General features: G+C 38.1%; 1 protein-coding gene across 3 annotated transcripts in view; it reads right to left on the reverse strand.

Annotated features, from left to right (window-relative positions):
* Nucleotides 1-18,056, reverse strand: part of CUL5 (cullin 5) — an 84,653-nt gene extending 66,597 nt beyond the window's left edge. For 2 of the 3 annotated variants that reach the window (XM_019718720.3, XM_074335529.2), the window contains exon 1: nucleotides 17,603-18,056. In XM_019718720.3, the coding sequence (XP_019574279.1) occupies nucleotides 17,603-17,626 (24 nt within the window). In that variant the 5' untranslated portion in view covers nucleotides 17,627-18,056. Of the gene's footprint in view, nucleotides 1-16,916; nucleotides 17,024-17,602 lie in introns of all 3 variants that reach the window. The other variant, XM_019718721.3, reaches the window with a different exon arrangement.
* Between the last annotated feature and the right edge of the window lie 592 nt (nucleotides 18,057-18,648).

The raw sequence follows: 18,648 nt of genomic DNA on the forward strand, positions 1-18,648 counted from the left end.
ATCGTCTCCTCTAACATTCTACGAAACTCGCTCTGACTCAAAATCCATCATGAAGAATGCTCCAGTGCTTGTTAGGCACTGTACGCCGCCAATCCATGGATTATTTTCCCCTGAATAGAGAACATCAAACTCATTACTAAATTGTTTTAGTTTTGTGATTTGACAAGTCCAAAAACTACAGATGTAACAGGCTTAAGAAGGAAAGCTCAGGAATTTGTCTCAGACAGGTTACATTTGGAACATCTATTAAACAGCCATTTGAAGGTGTTGAATAGGCAATTTGATAAGCAAATCTAGAATTTAAATGAAAGGTCTGACCAGGAAATAACAATTTGAAAGTCATCAGAGTACAGAAGGGCTTAAAATTTGTTACTGGATGTGATCACTAAGGGAGTGAATATAAATAGACAAGAAGACCCAGGCCTGAGTCCTTAGGTATCCAACATAAAGAAGTGGGGAGAAGAGCAGGAACTAGAAAAGAAGACAGAAAAAGCAACCAGAGAGGTGGCAAGAAAATCAAGAGTACAGCATTCTGGAAACCAAGTGAATAAATCATATCAAGAAAGAGGGGGTTGACTAACTTTAGCAAATGCTCCTCAGAGAACATGTTAAGACGACCACTAAAATAGCAACATGGATGTCCCTCAGCAGTTTTTTTTAGGATGGTCAGGACAAAAGCCAGATTGTAGAGGGAGGGAGGGAGGGAGGGAGGGAGGGAGGGAGGGAGGGAGGGAGGGAGGGAGGGAGGGAGGGAGGAAGGAAGGAAGGAAGGAAGGAAGGAAGGAAGGAAGGGGAAAAATAAAAGTACAGACAATTCTTGACAATTTTTGCTGTAAAAGGGAGCACAGAAATGGCATCATAACTAGTAAGGTGAGAAGGAGTCAATGTTTTGTTTTGTTTTGTTTTTAGATACATATGTTTGTATACTGATAGTCATGTGCCGGGACATAATGCTGAGGATATAGGAGAAAAAGGCAGAAACTGCCGTAGAATTTAAATCGCCCTCGGTAGGCAGCAGGGCATGGGGTCTAATGCACTGGTGGGGAAACTGGCTGCATGTAAGAGGGGAAGGCAGACATGCACATGCAGACGCTGGTAGGGGGACAGATGTGGTACCATGCTGAGAAGTTCATGTATTACTGTTTCAATTTCTCAGCGATGTGGAAACAGGGAAAATGCCCTGGAAGATAGAAGAGGAGATGCTGGAATTTTGAGAAAAAAGATGTGAAACAGACATCTAAGAAAGTGGAAGAGTGCTATGTAAGTGTAGTGTGACTGCGCTCAATTATAGTTTGTGGTCATAAATTTAAAGTGAAAATAGTGTAAGTGTACCATCTTCTTCCGCAACATTCCACTATACAGGTGTTGGCACTGAAAGGTGAAGAGATAGATTTAACCAGGGCTGTGGTTTTCCTCAGTGAAACAAAAAAAGGAGCGAGGAAGTCGAAGTGTATTCAAGAGAGTGATTATAATGATTGAATAGAGAATTATGCTGGGTAAGGAAGAGAGAAAGGACATCAGGATGACGAGAGACAGAGACTCCTGCTTCCAACCATGATGGAATAACAGGGGCCAGATTTCCCCAACTGCCTAAATAATCAGAAAGCCAAAGGACAGTACAGGGCAGTGCTTCCTGAGAAAAGGAAAACAAATGAGGTGAGCCCTACATATGCCCAAGCATACTGCCTAGAGAGTTTCCAGGCCTCAGCACAAGCAGGGGAAACTGAAATAGCCTGGTGCTTTCACTAAGTTTAGAAGAAGGATTTCGGAGTTTGAGGAGGCCAAAGCAATGAAAATTTGTGGCATAAGAATATCAGAAAAAAGTGAGCTGCACAGAGAGGGAGCTCTGGAGATATGGAGAGGGGTCCCCTTGAGCCTTTGACTGCATATTGACCTAGACAAGTGTGTGAGAAAACTGTCAGACACTGGGGAAAGAACCATTAGAAAAGAGTAGACAGAACAATCACCAGAGTCCACACAGGGCTAGCAATACTTTGTATTCCCACCAGCCAGCGTGGAAATGTTCCTCAATATGCTAGGCGTTGGCTGAGTCCTCAGAAAGGTACTGTATCTATAGTGAAGCCAAAGTAGCCCTACCCTGAATGTTGCTCCAGTCTCACTGTAACAGAACTTAAAAGCAAGCTTCAAAAGATCACATGGATTCCAAGCACTTAAGTGTCACAGCCAAACCCAAAAATATTTAAAGGAAATTTAAAAATTCCAGTCCCCAAAATATAAAACTTACCATGTCTGGCATCCAATCAAAAATTACCAAGCAGGCAAAGAAGCAGGAAAATATAACCCATCAAGAAAAAAAACCCATCAATAGAAACTGACCCAGAAATGACAGACAGTTTTAGCAAAGATGTTAAACCAGCTATTGTAAATATCTCCCCCCCCCCCCCACAGTGAAGAACACAGAGGAAAGCATGAACATCACAGAAACAAAAGATTTTTTTAAGAAGTATCAGTGAGCTGTGGGACAACATCAAATGACCCTACCTACACATAACTTGAGTCTTGGGGTGGGGGAAATATTTGAAGAAATAAAGGCTAAAATGTTTCCTAATTTGATGAAAAGTATAAACTCACAGATCTAAGACATTAAACAATATAGTGGTAGAATCAATGACCTGCAGGCCATAGCAGAGGTAGATTATCGGAGTGAGAGCACTAGAGTGAGTTAGGAAGACAGGACAGGATAATCAAAGTAGGATGCTTGAAATTGAAGTTGTGGAAGGGAGGAATTTTAAATAATTTCTCATTGTATTTTTACTGTTTATTTATTGCAAGATTTTCTATTTCTTTCACTGTAAATATATGGCATTTGGCTAATTTTGGGTTATAGAATCCAACCAATTTTGTACATGTGGTATCTGTGGTAGAAAAGAGCATTTCCTTTTGTTTATCTCCAAATAGTTTCCTTTATATTTCCATGCGTAATTCAAATATCTGATATCTGTAAATAAAATTGAGTTCAGTTATTTATACCCTTTATTATTTAACTTCAGTATAATCTTCAGTACAGATCACGCCATCACATTGATCATTTTACTTTATATTATCTAATTGCTGACTATGTATCAGGTACAAGTGCATTAATTTATTTAATCTTTACAACTCCTATGTGTAAGGTGATGTTATTATCATTTTATAGACAAAAAAACTGTACACTTGAACCTGAGATTAGGTTAGGTTATTTCCCTAAAGTTACAGGCAGTAAGTGGCAGTGCAGGGATTCAAATCCAAACAATTTAGTTCTGTTGGAGATACATTCTTAACTACTCCCTGGATCTTTCCTGGATGAGAAATTAAGGAACTTTTAACCTGTAGGCCAGATCCAGGCTTTGGCTTAATTTCATCAGGTCTGTAAATTGCAAAAATCTATTATTATAAAAAATTTGTGGCAATTATCTAGAAGCCATAAGGTGGAAGCATCACTACATGAAAGACATGTCTGTTACATACCTTTTTCCACTGAAATAAAAAATATCACAATACATTTCCCTTTTATAAAGGAAAAAAAAAAATTAAACAAATTCTGAAAAATGCTTGCATTTTAGACACACAAACTGATTTTAAGAAAAAAAAAGAAGCAAAAATAACAGTACTGCTAAGAGTTTATTTTAGGGTGTTTCTTCATCATTCACTTGTTACATTTATTCATTCAAGAAATATGTAAGTGCCTACAGTTCAAGAATTATGCCAGTTGTTAGAAAACATAAATGAAAGGTCTTCAAGGAATTCATTCTAGTATAGTGTTTCATAAACTGTGGTTCATAGACTCCTAAAGGGTTCCACGATGTATTCTTGAGGCTCAAAACTATAAGAATAAATGTTTAGTTTTATTTTTGTTTTATAAAATTAAATAAGATATCAATACAAGTAGAGTCTGGATCATTTGTATGACCTTATGTATAAGCAAGCACTAACCATAAAGGGAAAAAAAGACAAATTGTACTATGTTAAAATTAAGAACTTTACTTCCTTAAAAAATACCATTAAGGGAGTGAAAGAAAGCAAATCAAAGAGTGGAAGAAGATATTTCTAATAGACATATCAGAGGCTCTTATCCAGAATATGTAAAGATTCCTAACAATCATTAAGAAAAGAAAGACAATCTAATTTAAAAACTGGCTAGCCATTTGAGTAAACCCTTCATAAAGACATCTAAACAGCCAAAAACCTTTTGAAAAGGTACCTATCATTAATTGTTAGGGAAATACATATTAAAACCACAATGAAATATCACTACACTCCACCAAAAAGGCTAAAATAGAAAAGAATGACAATATCAAGTGTTGAAGACACTTTAGAGAAACCAGGACTCTCATCATGCTGATGAGACTGTAAAATGGTACAATGATTTCAGAAAATTATTTACCGTGTTTCCCCAAGAATAAGACCCAGCTGGACCATCAGCTCTAATGTGTCTTTTGGAGCAAACATTAATATAAGACCCGGTCTTATTTTACTATAATATAACACCGGGAACATAACATAACATAACATAACATAACATAACATAACATAACATAACATAACATAACATAACATATAACATAACAATACCGGGTCTTATATTAATTTTTGCTCCAAAAGACACATTAGAGCTGCTGGTCCGGCTAGTCTCATTTTTGGGTCAATACGGAAGCAGTATCTATGAACGACAAACATATGTGTACTATATAACCCAGCAACTTCACTTCCAATAGAGCTGCATATATATGTCTACCAAAAGACTTGTAAAAGAAAGTATACAGCATCTTCATTCTCAATGAAAAACTGGAAACACTCCAATGTCCATCAACAATTGGATGGGTAAATTGTGGAACAGTCATAACAACGAAATATAATACAGCAACAAAAATTTAACAAGTAACAATAGAAATGATTCTCCTAATGTTGAGCAATGAAGTCAGACACAAGAGTACTTACTGTGTTTATGAACAGGCAAAACACATCTACAGTTATAAGAAGTCAGAACAGTGATTACCTTGGGGAGGGGATTGAAAGTTAGAGACTAGGGCAGGGCAAGAGAGGGGCTTGCAGGGGTACTGTTACTATTCTAGATCTGGGTGCTGATTATACGGGTATGTTTACTTTATGAAAACTGCATCCAGTTGTACACTAATGATTTATATACATTTCTGTACATAATTCAATCGTTTACTTTAAAAATAGTCATGCTAGTGTTGTTCATTTGAATCTTGAGTTTTTAGTATTGTATTTATTATAATTGGTAAATCTTTTGTTTTTAATTGCTAAAGAATTCTAAACTTAAGAAATTTATAGCTAGTTTTACATCTATACATATTAACGATGTTATAATAGCATCCTTCTTCCCTCCCGAAATAATTCAGTTCAAAAGCCAGATTTCTCACTGTCAGAGAAGGAAGTTACATCCACGGAAAGGGAAAAGGATTAAATTGAATTTATTGGAATTGGAGGGATTGGGGTGAACTCATGAGTTTTGATAATATAGATATAGAAATAAGTACGAGGTCTGACAATTAAGTTTGCAAACTTGTTGCCACGATGTTGCTAAACTTTTCTTGATATCAGAGGGATTATTCATTATGAATTTGCAGCAACTGAACAAAAAGTAACCAAGTTTACTATTTGGAAGTGCTGAAAAGGCTGCGTGAAAAGTTCGACAACCTGAACTTTTCAACAACAATTCATGGTCCTTGCATCACGAAAATGCACCAGCTCACACGGCACTATCTGTGAGGGAGTTTTTAGCCCGTAAACAACTAACTGTATTGGAACACCCTCTCTACTCACCTGATCTGGCTCCTAATGACTTCTTTCTTTACCCAAAGATAAAGGAAATATTGAAAGGAAGACATTTTGGTGACATTCAGGACATCAAGGGTAATACAACAACAGTTCTGATGGCCATTCCAGAAAAAGAGTTCCAAAATTGCTTTGAAGGGTGGACCAGGCACAGGCGTTGGTGCATAGTTTCCCAAGGGGAGTACTTTGAAGGTGACCGTTGTGATATTCAGCAATTAGGTATGTAGCCCTTTTTCTAGGATGAGTTCGCAAACTTAATCGTCAGACCTCGTATAGTACAGATGTGTGTTTGTGTGTGTGTCTTAGTTCAGTCCACAGAGAGGGCCTGAAATGAGTGACACCCCAGTAACAATTAGCATACCTAGTATCCAGATCTTGATTTGTCAATACCATATGCCACAAAAAGGAGCCTTAGAAAAAAATGCTAATGTTAAGGTTGGGGCAGGGATGATCCTGGAATACATTTTTGTTCCTGAAAGTAGTCAATCTAAGCAAAATAAATGATAGTAACAGATTATAACACATTAAATAATTCTTTAGATGGAGGAGAGAGTGGTAGCCATTGGCTACTGACATGATAATATTTAATTTCTAGAAAGATCATCTGTAAATTCATTGAAGGAAAATTCATTGAAGGAAAATTCATTGAAAGAGAATCTGACAGGAAGCTACCGCAATAGTTCATATGAGCAATAAATGATTAAACCCTAAACTGAGGCAATGAAACAGAAAGGTGCTAATGGTGAGATGTTCATGAAGCTGACTTTATAAAATTAAAATTATGACTTAGCCACTTACCAAATATGCGACCTTAAGTTATTTAAACTTTTTTTGCTCTAGTTTCATCTATGTAAAATGGATTTAATAAGTTATTTGAAAGGGCTGATATAAAGATATATATGGGGGCTGGCCCAGTGGCTCAGGCAGTTAGAGCTCCATGCTCCTAACTCCGAAGGCTGCTGGTTCGATTCCCACATGGGCCAGTGGGCTCTCAACCACAAGGTTGCCAGTTCGATTCCTTGACTCCCGCAAGGGATGGTGGGCAGCGCCCCCTGCAACTAAAATTGAACACGGCACCTTGAGCTGAGCTGCCTCCCGGATGGCTCAGTTGGTTGGAGTGCATCCTCTCAACCACAAGGTTGCCGGTTCAACTCCCATAAGGGATGGTGGGCTGCGCCCCCTGCAACTAGCAACGGTAACTGGACGACCTGGAGCTGAGCTGCGCCCTCCACAACTAAGATTGAAAGGACAACAGCTTGACTTGGAAAAAAGTCCTGGAAGTACACACTGTTCCCCAATAAAAAATCCTGTTCCCCTTCCCCAATTAAAAAAAAAAAAAAAATGGGCAGAGGAACTGCATAGACATTTTTAAAAAAAGAGAGAAAAAAAAGATATATATGTACAATGTTGAGAAAAGTGGTTGGCATAAGTAAACATTATATAGATGCTGGCTATCATTATTATAATATTAGAACTACTACTTCTAATTCTCCTACAATAACAGGATTTGGTGATAATTAGATGTGGAAAGGAGAGAAAGAATATTGAAAATGACTCAACTGAAGCAGGATTAAGGCTCTAAGCTCTCAAATGGCTAAGTATATAGTCCCTCCCATGACCAAACCTCCCCAGTATAATTCAAAATACAAAGGATACTAAATTCTAAAATATATATTAACTGTCCAAAATTTTTCTTTAAAAAAAAGTCAAAAATAACCCCCACACACATTTTTTTCCTTGTTTTTCTGTGGGGGATAGGGTATACTAAACATGTGCTTGTTCTGCCTATTTGGTAATACAACATGGCTCTCAGATTTCTGACTTGAGAATGGTTGGTGGAATCACTGACCATAGAAGAAATGCATGTAAAGGAATACATTGGAGTTGGATGGTGTAGGAGAGGATATGAGCACAGTTTTGGATGTATTGTCGGATAAAAGCAAATGTTGAAGTTATAACTCTTGGCCTTCATTTCTTTTTCCTTGTGTCCTTTCTTTCTTTCTGTATTTTAAATAAAATAAACGTTTATTTACTACTAAATTGCTTTCTACTTAATGTCTCCCCTACAGAGCTGAGGGGGGAAAAATCAGTGTCAAGTTTCTCAAAACAATTAGAGATAGAATTAAAATAGAAAGAAAACAAAAGATGATAGAGAAACAGGTGAACAAAGTTTCAGCTCCCTTTTCCTGCTCTTATTTAGTATAAAAAAAAAATCAGATCTCATATTAATTAATATAACATGTCAGTTGCCCAGGCCCAAATAAAATACATTCAGCTTTTTGGGAAAAGTATTGCCTAATGGAAGAATCAGTTCTAAAACAGATGGACAGTAAAGTCCCACAGTGTCTTATCTATAGCCATGGTGGTTATTTCAAAGAAAAACAAACACACATTAGGAAGAAAGTAAATTACAGAAAAAGTTTAACTTTTTGTAATGTGTTTGGAGTGGGGTGAGGTGTTCCAGACCAGTACTGTAAGATGCTATAGATCTTTCTAGAATACATTATCACTTTAAAAAATCTGCACAATTCCCACTGAAATTCAAGAGTGTTTTAAATAATCCAATTAAAAAATGGGCAGAGGACCTGAACAGACATTTCTCCCAAGACATACAAATGGCCAACAGATATATGAAAAAATGCTCAACTTCACTAGCTATTAGGGAACTGCAAATCAAAACCACAATGCGGTATCATCTCGCACCTGTTACGGTGGTTCCCCAAAAATAAGACCGAGATGGGCCATCAGCTCTAATGCGTCTTTTGGAGCAAAAATTAATGTAAGATCCAGTATTATATTATATTATATTATATTATATTATATTATATTATATTAATTATATTATATTATATTATATTATATTATATTATATTATATTAATTATATTATATTATATTGTATAATACTATACTATACTATATTATGTTATATTAAAGACCCGGTCTTATATTATAGTAAAATAAGACCAAGTCTTATATTAATTTTTGCTCCAAAAGATGCATTAGAGCTGATGGTCTGGCTAGGTCTTATTTTTGGGGAAACAGGATAGAGTGGCTATTATCAACAGGATAAATATTAACAAATATTGGAGAGGCTATGGAAAAAAAGGAACCCTCATACACTGTTGCAGGGAATGTACACTGGTATAACCACTATGGAAAACAATACGGAGATTCCTCAAAAAATGCAGAATAGAATTACCATATGACCTAGCAATCCCTCTCCTGGATATGTACCCCCAAAATCTGAAAACATTTATCCGTAAAGATGTATGTAAGATATATGTATTCCAATGTTCAGCATTATTTATGTTGGCCGAGACATGGAAACAACCGAAGTGTCCTTCGATAGATGATTGGATAAAGAAGATGTGGTATATATACACAATGAAATACTATTCTGTCATAAGAAAAGATGAAATACTACTGCCATTTGCGACAACATGAATAGATCTTGAGATTATTATGCTAAGCGAAATAAGGCAGAAAAAGTTGAGAACCATATGACTTCACTCATACGTGGGATGTAAAACTGAAAGCAACAAAGGAACAAGACAAAAAAACAAAAACCCATAGACATAGACAATAGGTTAGTGGTTACTAGAGGATAAGGGGAGGAGGGATGGTAGAAGAGGGTCAAATATATGGTGATAGAAGGAGAACTGACTCTGCATGGTGAACACACAATATGATATATAGATGATGTATTATAGAAATGCACACTTGAAACGTATGTAATTTTACTAACCATTTTCACCCCAATACATTAAAAAAAAAAAAGAAATTCATGAGTATTTGTTCAAGCAATGAGTTCATCTACAATAATTCCATGTTAATCCCAGGAAAAAGAGTAGACATATAATTGCTTATGTGCAAATACAAAATTCGGTATCACGTTAAAAAATAAGAATATTTAAATAAACACATAAAAGTAAACAAAAAAGAAAAGTCAACTGGCTTGCAAAATCTTTTAAAAGTAACAGAATCATTTTAAAATGACTCACTTAATTTGCAACAAGAATACAAATACTGATTTACTGGTTCACCTGAAACTCTCCAGAAATCCCTATATAATATATGGGACAAAACACAACCCATCAAATAGTAGGAGCAGTATTACTTTTACAATGATGTCAAACGTTGCATTTAAGAGAAAATAAAGGTTATTATTACAGTACATCTTCTTGCTATATCTTCTTCACGATGACAAAAGTGTAAGAAGAGTTAAGGTAAAAGGACAAGTTAAAGGCAGGACAAGAAATAATAAATTATGAGGCTATAAATAATATAAATAATATAAATTATGAGGTTAGCTATTTGAATGTGTGGGTTCCCATATTGTCTATGAACTGCCCGTGCTCCCAGTTATGGGATTTTAAAACCACATTTGCAATCCCCATTAACCAAAAGAACCACAAACTACAGTATATATTTAAATACTGGCAACTCTCACTAGGTTCCAGCCACACCACCATTTTAAAGGCTGTTTCTCTAATATGCCAGGTTCACCACTGCACCTCAAGACCTTTGCTTAAAATGCAGCTCATTCAGGTCTCAGCATCAGTGTCACCTCAGAGAGGCCTTCCCAAACCAATCTAAGAAAAATGCCCTTCGCCCTTTCTTCTCTGCATATCCAGAGCCAAAGTCTTGAGCTGGTGGAAGAGTTGCTTTGATTTGCTATGAGACTGAAATTTTAATTCAGACTAAACAGTACTTTTTAAGAAGACCAGAAAGTTTTGGGATCTGGCTGAAATGTCATTAAGTGCCAGGGAAGGAAAATTCAACAAAACATAGTTGTTTAAATAGATCTTAAACATACGAAACCATACTGTTCTGATGATAAATACTTTCTATGAAATAAAAAAACCAAAACCAAAAACATAGTTGAAAGCAATTATTTAAAAATAATTTTCCATTGTAAATAAGTAAACTAGTGCCCCATCTTCTGAACACTCTTGATTACACTGTTTTCATCACAGCCCTCATTATTACAAAAAGTACCCAATGTGTTGTTACTTATTTCTTTGGTATCAGTATTTACACATTAGAATGTAAGCTCCAAAGACGAGGGACCTTGCCTGTCATACTCACTACTGTTCCACTGACACTTAGACTAGTACCCAGCACAGAGCAGATGCTCACATATTTGTGGAATGAACAAACCCCAGTTATACAGATCAAATATCCTGATATTACCTGTATGTGCTCCATGTATTATGACCAATGCTTTAATCTGAGCTGTAACTTGTTTACTTGTTACACAGCCTGTCAGGCACCAATTTAGTCTACCTACTACTTGGGGAAAAGAGGCAGATGACTTTCTGTGACACACTGGGTTCACCAGGACCCTAGCAAAATATCTAATAAGAAACGCCTGTCTTTATTTACCTCTCTGCTCCACCTTTCTTTGTCCACCAGATAGATGCCTAGTGTCCTTTTGATACCGTCCTGCAGTCTAAAATTCTCCTCTTCTACGTTTATCTTAAACTGTCACTTCCTGTTAGCTTTAATTAACATACATCACCTCCAGATTATGGTAACTATTCACTCATATATTTTCACAGACCATGAAAAATTCTCACATTTACATTTATCACAGTTTTACAGGAAGTGATTTAGTCCATTATTCCCACTCTCACCCCTACCCACGGCCAACGTACATACCTCTGAATTTGTTTTCTCCCTAGATTGTGAGTGTCAAATGTAGCTATGTCTCTAGGACAGGACACAGGAGTGAGGGAAGGCAGCCCTAAGGATCACAGCCCTCTTAGATGCCCAGTCAAAAGGGCAAGTTCCTTCCACCCAGTGAAAATTGGCAAGTAAGGTTCTAAATAAATGAGGCTCTCATTTATGTTTAAATAAACATTGGAAAGAATTATCCAGTTGTGTATCTTAACTACACTGGCAACATTCAAATCTTGGTATCACGTCCATATTCCCTGCCAAGCACGTTCCTGACTCTATGCCTTTGCACTGGCTGTTCTGGTCCCTCTACCTGAGACGCTTCTCCTAACTAGGCACACGGCTTTTTTCCTTGCTTCATTCAGGTCTCGCCTCAAATGTCATCTCCTTAGAGGCCTTCCCTGATCATCCTATCAAAAATAATACCTATCACTCTCTATCTTTAACCCTGATTATTTTTCTTCATAACATTTATCACAACCTGACCTTATAGTACATATTTACCATGTTTTCCCAAGAATAAGACCTAGCCAGATCATCAGTTCTGATGCGTCTTTGGGAACAAAAATCACTATAAGACCCGGTATTACTTTAATATAAGACCGGGTAATATAATACAATACCGGGTCTTATATTAATTGTTGCTCCAAAAGATGCATTAGAGCTGATGGTTTGGCTAGATCTTATTTTTTGGGAAATGAGGTATTTGCATATATGTTTATTGCTTCTCTCCCCCACAAAAATGTAAGTTACATTAAGGGCAGGAATTTGCCTAGATCACCATTATCTAGCTGGAATTAGAGAATGTTAAACACTTGTTGAATGAATTTACTTTCCAGACTTGGTGACTCCTGTTATGGTTTTAATGAACACGGTTACATTACACAAAAACCCCTCATTTGTGGCCACCCCACAAATCAGAGTTTGAATACACACAAAATAGATGTAATGATAACAGGTTTTATGTGTGAGCCAAGAAAACACTGAAGGCTTAACAATATATTTGCTGACATATTTTTCAAATATTCATCATCTGTGGAACTATATTTCAAACTTCTTTGTTCAGCACTGAAGACCTTTTACAATCTGACCCTGACTTTCCTTTGTAGTCCTGTCTCCTACTGTTGCCCATATTCTGGGCTCCTATGATGCAACAATTCCAAGGAGCACAAGGTAACACAGCATGCAGTCCATCTCACACGTCAGCCATACTCATCTTGTCTCCATTCCTCACAAATTTTCTGCTAATCTCCACCTGCAAAAAGTCTCCCCATTCTTCAAAATCCAGCTCCATTAAACTTTCCCTGATCATCCCACCAGAAATGATCTCCTCGTCTGTGAGGGACCATACAGGATGTGGTAACACTTCTGAAGTTCTTGCCGTAGAGCAAATCATCAGTACTTTTTAATCTCCTTCAGTCTATGGTAAATTCCTAACAGGCTGGACACTGTTTTACACAGCTTTGTATTCTTCACGATGCCTTGCACACGTGCCCAACACAACTATTTTAATAATGAATAAATTCTACACACACTCTAAATCACTCCTTTGAATTTCTATTTTCTTTCCTCTCAAAGGATAGAAATGTTTCCACCAAGGAAAGCAGTGAGCTTCATATTTCAGTTTAAAGTGTGGATTTTCTTCTGGATTGGTTTTATATCTCTATCCCCTTCTTGCTGCCCCTCTCTACACCTAATTAAAAAATAAAAAATAAAACCAGAAATTCCTTCTTTTAACCAATCAACACTCACTCACTGAGCCTCTCCAGTACACAGCTACTGCACTGGACTAATCTTTCCAACCAATCATCACTCATTTCCGGAGCATGTACCATGAGTGATCACCACACTAGAGAGTTAAGGCATCAACAGAGTAATGAAATCCTGGCACTAATGGAGCTTACAACCCAGAAAAGGAGTTAAATATGTAGACATCCTGTAACTAATACACAAGGCATAAGGTAAGTGCTAGAAGAGACTGATGCAATCCTACGGTTGTGTGTGCAGAGTAGGCAACAATTAATTCCAAATAAGAGCACTCAGAAGAAAGGAGGCATCTGGGCTGGGTCTTGATGAATACATAAGATTTTAACAGGGGAGGGGGCATTCCTGACAGAAGAAATAGCAAACATATAAAGAGTCTTGAAGACTCTGGTATGCTAGTGAACCAACAAATAACCAGCCAGGTAGAGAGAGAGGTGCGGCGGGGTGGGGAGGGAATACGAATATAAATGTGTTATTAGGGAGAAGACCCAGCTTGGAAGGATCTCAAAGAATTTGAACCATCAAAGGTATCTCAGCAAGAAAGTGATATGGTTAGTACTGTTTTGGTCTAGAGCTCAGATCACAGTTAAGAGATAAAAATAGTGAAATCATGGGAGTTAAGACTGTCCCAGAAAAAAAAAAAAAAGTAAAAAGAAAAGGGCTGAAGACTAAATCCTAAGAAATAATTATACTGGGAAGGAGAGAAGGGAGGTCAATGAAAAATGCACGTGATTTGCGAGATATGAGACCAAGGAGAGAATGTCATAAACCAAAAGGGAAGTAGAGGTAGTAATCAACAATATCAGAAGGGAGGATAAGTGTATCAGAGAATAATCTCATTTGGCAATCAGGAAATTGCCAGAGCTCTTAAGACTAACAGCTTCAATATAACTGTGTGTGGGGGGAGAGAACAAAGTCACAGTAAGTTAAAAAAGGTAAAGAATTACAAAGGCAGCAAGTGGGTACTGCTTTTCTAAGAACTGTGATCATGAATGGAAAGAGAAAAGGGCAAAAGTTTGAGGCCAAAGCAGAGCACAAGTTTATATGAGGAGTTACATGAACGTTTATCCCCACCGAAGTGAGAATAAAGGAGACTGAAATAAAAATAACAGGAGGCATGCTGCCAAGACCTGGTGGAGAATGAAGGCAGAACAAGTGGAAGGAGGCAATACAACAGGTGCCTTGGAAAAGAGAACATAGGGGAAACTAGAAAAATCTGTGGTACTGACCCAGGAAGTTAAGGACACTCCAAACAGCTGGAAAAAATAATGTGCTAAGAATTAAACGGGGGTAATGCTCAGAAAAACAAGATTTAAACAATTGTTATTTGGAAAAAAATATTCAATTGGAAATAAAGAAAATGAGCACTGAGGGCCTAGATGATAACTGCAAAAGTAAAGAAACAAGTGGAACTATATGTTAAAACAAAGTTAAAGTAGTAATACTAAAAAGTTTTTGGAGATCTAAACCCCCCAAGCAGCTGATAATTGTATTTGTCAAAATGTACAACACAAATTTTTGTATATCCAAAAGATTCCCAAAATCCAGCAATAGTCCACTTGCTTTAAATGGAGAATACAATTATTACAAATTCCAAAATAAAAAAAGTAGATGGTTTTTATTACATTGGGTTCTGACTTATAAGTTCCACATCAAAGTTTTGAATCTTGTTATCTTTCATAACATATTGGCTTTCATATTAGCTTCTTGTTATCTTTCATAACACATTCCTCTGAACTCTGTCATCCACAAATTCAATAAACTTAACCTAATCCAAGTTACTGGTAAACAGGTAGAGGGCATTTTCTTTCAGCAGGACAGTAACGGCCTCCCTCCAGGCACAGTTGTTTAACTGATAATGAATCAAATTCTAATTGTATTCTCACCTCGCCCACATATCACCATTTTGGCCATAGGACATGATAGTTCTGTCAAATATGCTGTGGTGAAATCTAATTACACAATGTCTCAGGCATTTTTCTAAGGAACCAGTCTATGAATTCTGTCAAGAAAGGAAATGAGGCTAACTTGGCCACTTCCTAGCCAGCCCTGTCTCTGTTCAACGTAGCACTAGCCTTGAATTTAAATGACCCTATGGCTGTTATGGCTCTACCCTGGCAAGGTCACGTTACATTTCTCCAAGACAAACTTCCCAGTTTTTAATTAGTTAATTCTAGATACAAGAATTTAGGGCAATCCCCCCCCCCCCCCCCCCAATAAGGAGAGAAGAAAAGATTTCTGGCCAATTTAAACATGTAAACTTTTGGTGACATAAAGAATTAAACGTGTATTTATATTGTCCATTATATTCCATTAGTTGTACATATTTAAAATCACATACGATATAAAATAATATTTAAAAATTCTTCTTTCCCCTTTCAACATTTCATAAAACAGTTTTATTGAAATTTTCCCAGTGCATCTTTGGCATCTGTTTTCATGTTCACTAGAATGACTGAGTAATTTACCAGTTTTTTCAAAGCACTGCCATCTTCCTTTTATTTATAAAAGTTGTTTGAATTACAGAACTTCTGAATTCTTGTTATCCTTTTAACCTAAATACTAAGTATCCATTTTCTACATAATTCAGGCAGCTTTTTTATTCTATAGATGTGTGCTGTAGATGTAGATTCATAATCTCTACAAAGTAACCACTTAGTAGTATTGACTGATACAACTTCAGACTTGTATCTCCTCCAAACAATCTTTTGCAAAGCTTTTATGGGGTAGAATAAAGTAAAAGGCTCTTTTCTGAGATAATTGGGGGATGGGGAAAGACTGCTGTATATGCATGTAATCAAGTCAAAAATTCAAAGAATCAGGAACACAATTATTTTTTGCATGATTTCAATTAATAGCATAAGCTATTGCTTATGTAATCATGCAGATGCATTAATAGGAGTCTTTTGAAGTTAAACAAGTTTTCTTTCTGAACTAATATATTAAAATTTGCAATAATGTTACAAAAGAAGAGTCCAGTAGGATGGGTCACTCAATTCCCATTATTTAGTTTTCTTAGAGAAATAAGAGTAGTGATTCTAGTAATTTAGGTGTATTGTGTACTAATTAAGTCCCAGTCATGGTTTTAAGCATTTTATATACATTAACTCCATCTTCAAAATGCTCCTATGAAACATGTTCTATTAATAATTCCATTTCATTGATGAGGAAACCTAGGCAGAGATTAAGAAACTTGCCGGAAGTCACACAGCTTCTAAGTGGCCGAAATTCAGTCTAGTTCTAGGCCCCTCCCCCATTTAAAGGAAGATATATTATTGCCTCTTAAGTTAGTTAAAATACTTCTACATTTTATAGGACAGTCCCATCTATCAGGCAGTTAAAATCAGTAGTCTAAAAAAAGACATGAGTGAGGTTCCGGTATATTTTAACATATTTTCTATTCAATTATTTTCCACTATACATCCTCACTGCCTGAATGTATAATGATGGGTTCGAGGGGAGTATTTCATCCTCTGTATTTATGTTCCCTGAGCTAATTAGACCAATTCAGTAAACACGTTTAAGGCAAAACGTTCCTACTATAAACACAAACACAGAATAAGCAGATTAGTGCCTTTTCTTTTTCCTCCAAACGTTTTAATTGATAGTAGAGAATCTGCTCCTCTGACTCTAGATCTCCCTTGCTATCCCAAATATATAAAACTAACTAACCGTTTTCTTTGATAAGGTAACTTTCCTAAGCCCTAAAGCGATGGCAGCACTTCCTCAGTACCGTAGTCATCTGGTTGTGTGCTGTAGTGGGGCTGAGGAGCAGTTTCCTAAGGAAAAAAGGGTAAAATATGAACTCAAGAATGGGAGAGTAGGAGGGAAAGTACAGCGTGCAGGAAGGGAGGGAGGGAATGGAGTGGAAGGCAGTGCTTGCTGTCTGACTTAGAATTTCGTGCAGAGAATAAGAACAGAAATTAAGGAGGTGGGGGTAGTCACTGATCCCTATGTCAGGCAGCATTTTCTTGGATTTTCCTTTTATACGTCTTAGACTCTCGCTTCAGAACAAACCGAGACCCTAAGAGTACTAACTGCCCAATCGGTCACGGCAAAGCACCACCATTCATCTCCCGTCCGAGACCAGAGCTGGTCCATTGAGAGCAGCGCTACCCGCCATCCCTCAGCTGGGCCTTTCACACACCGGTCAACCGGCCCGAGGGACAACCAGAGCCTCTCAACCCCAAGGCCAGGGACCCGCGTTCCGGTCCTGGGCGGCAGCTTCCCCGGCCTCCCTTCCCGTAGACAACCCCTGAACACTCCTACAATTCGCCCCTAAACCCGTTCCGAACCTTTCCCGAAGAGCTGAGCCCAGCGGTCGCGAAGTAAAAGCCAAGCTAGCCTGAGGGTCTTACCTTTAACAGATGAGACGTCGCCATGTTCCTTCAACTTAGATTCTCGCGAGACGTAGCGAGATTTCGTGACGCCCCGGGCCAGGCCACAACCGGAGGCCGGAGTTGTCCCACCAGGGCCGACGGGCCCTCCGGCCCGCACCGGGGGTGTGGTGGGCGCCGGGCGGCGTGCAGACAGCGCTGACTTCGTCCCTGGCTTCCTCACTCTTTCCCCCTACATGGTCACCGGAGCTTCCACACATGCAAACGCTCAGGGAGACGGCGACGGTGAATGGTGAGAAGGTAACGGGAGCCGACCTGAATTGGAAGAGGAAGCATCGACTCCACGACCCTCCCCACTCCTTCGGATTAGCCTTTGTGGTTGCACCCGCAGCGGCCACCGGCAACGAATTTAGCTCGGCTTAGGCCCGGCAGCTCAGGTTCCACAGCCGCATCACGTGACGCGGCGGGCGGGGGCGCGCTCGGGAGCGAGCGTGGGAGCCTGGGCGCCTTGGTGGGCCGACAGGCTGCGAAGAGGGTGGGATCACGCCCTCTGCTGGCGGGACCAGGCATCTCCCTTTATCCCCCGCCCCAAATCCCGACTTGAGTGTTAAGGGAGGTAGCTTACCTCGAATGAAATGCTTGTAACAGCTGTCTTCCATGAGCACTGGCCATAGAAACCGCCCCATAAATATCTGTTGAATGAATACATGAATGAATGAATACATGAACGAATGAAATGTTAACTATTAATTATTTTTTAAATAGACAACAGAAACTTATTTCTCTGTTCTGGAGGCTGGAAGTCTGAGATCCAGCATGGTTGGGTGAGGGCCCTCTTTTAAGTTGCAGAGATCTTACATGGCAGAAAGGGCCTTAACTATTAATATTTCTATTCAAGAGTGTCTCGCACTAAAATAATCTATAAAAGATTGTTTGGGCAATGAACATTAACCTTGGATTTCCTGAAGGCGTTGTCCTAGAAGATCCTAAACCTTAAGCCCCCAAGCATTATCCCTTCAGACCACAAGGGACTGGCCAAAGGAAGAGAATATAATTTATATGTGCAA

The sequence above is a fragment of the Rhinolophus sinicus genome, chromosome 14, assembly GCF_057876585.1.
Source record: "Rhinolophus sinicus isolate RSI-liver-muscle chromosome 14, RSI-T2T, whole genome shotgun sequence".
Taxonomy (NCBI): Eukaryota; Metazoa; Chordata; class Mammalia; order Chiroptera; family Rhinolophidae; genus Rhinolophus; species Rhinolophus sinicus.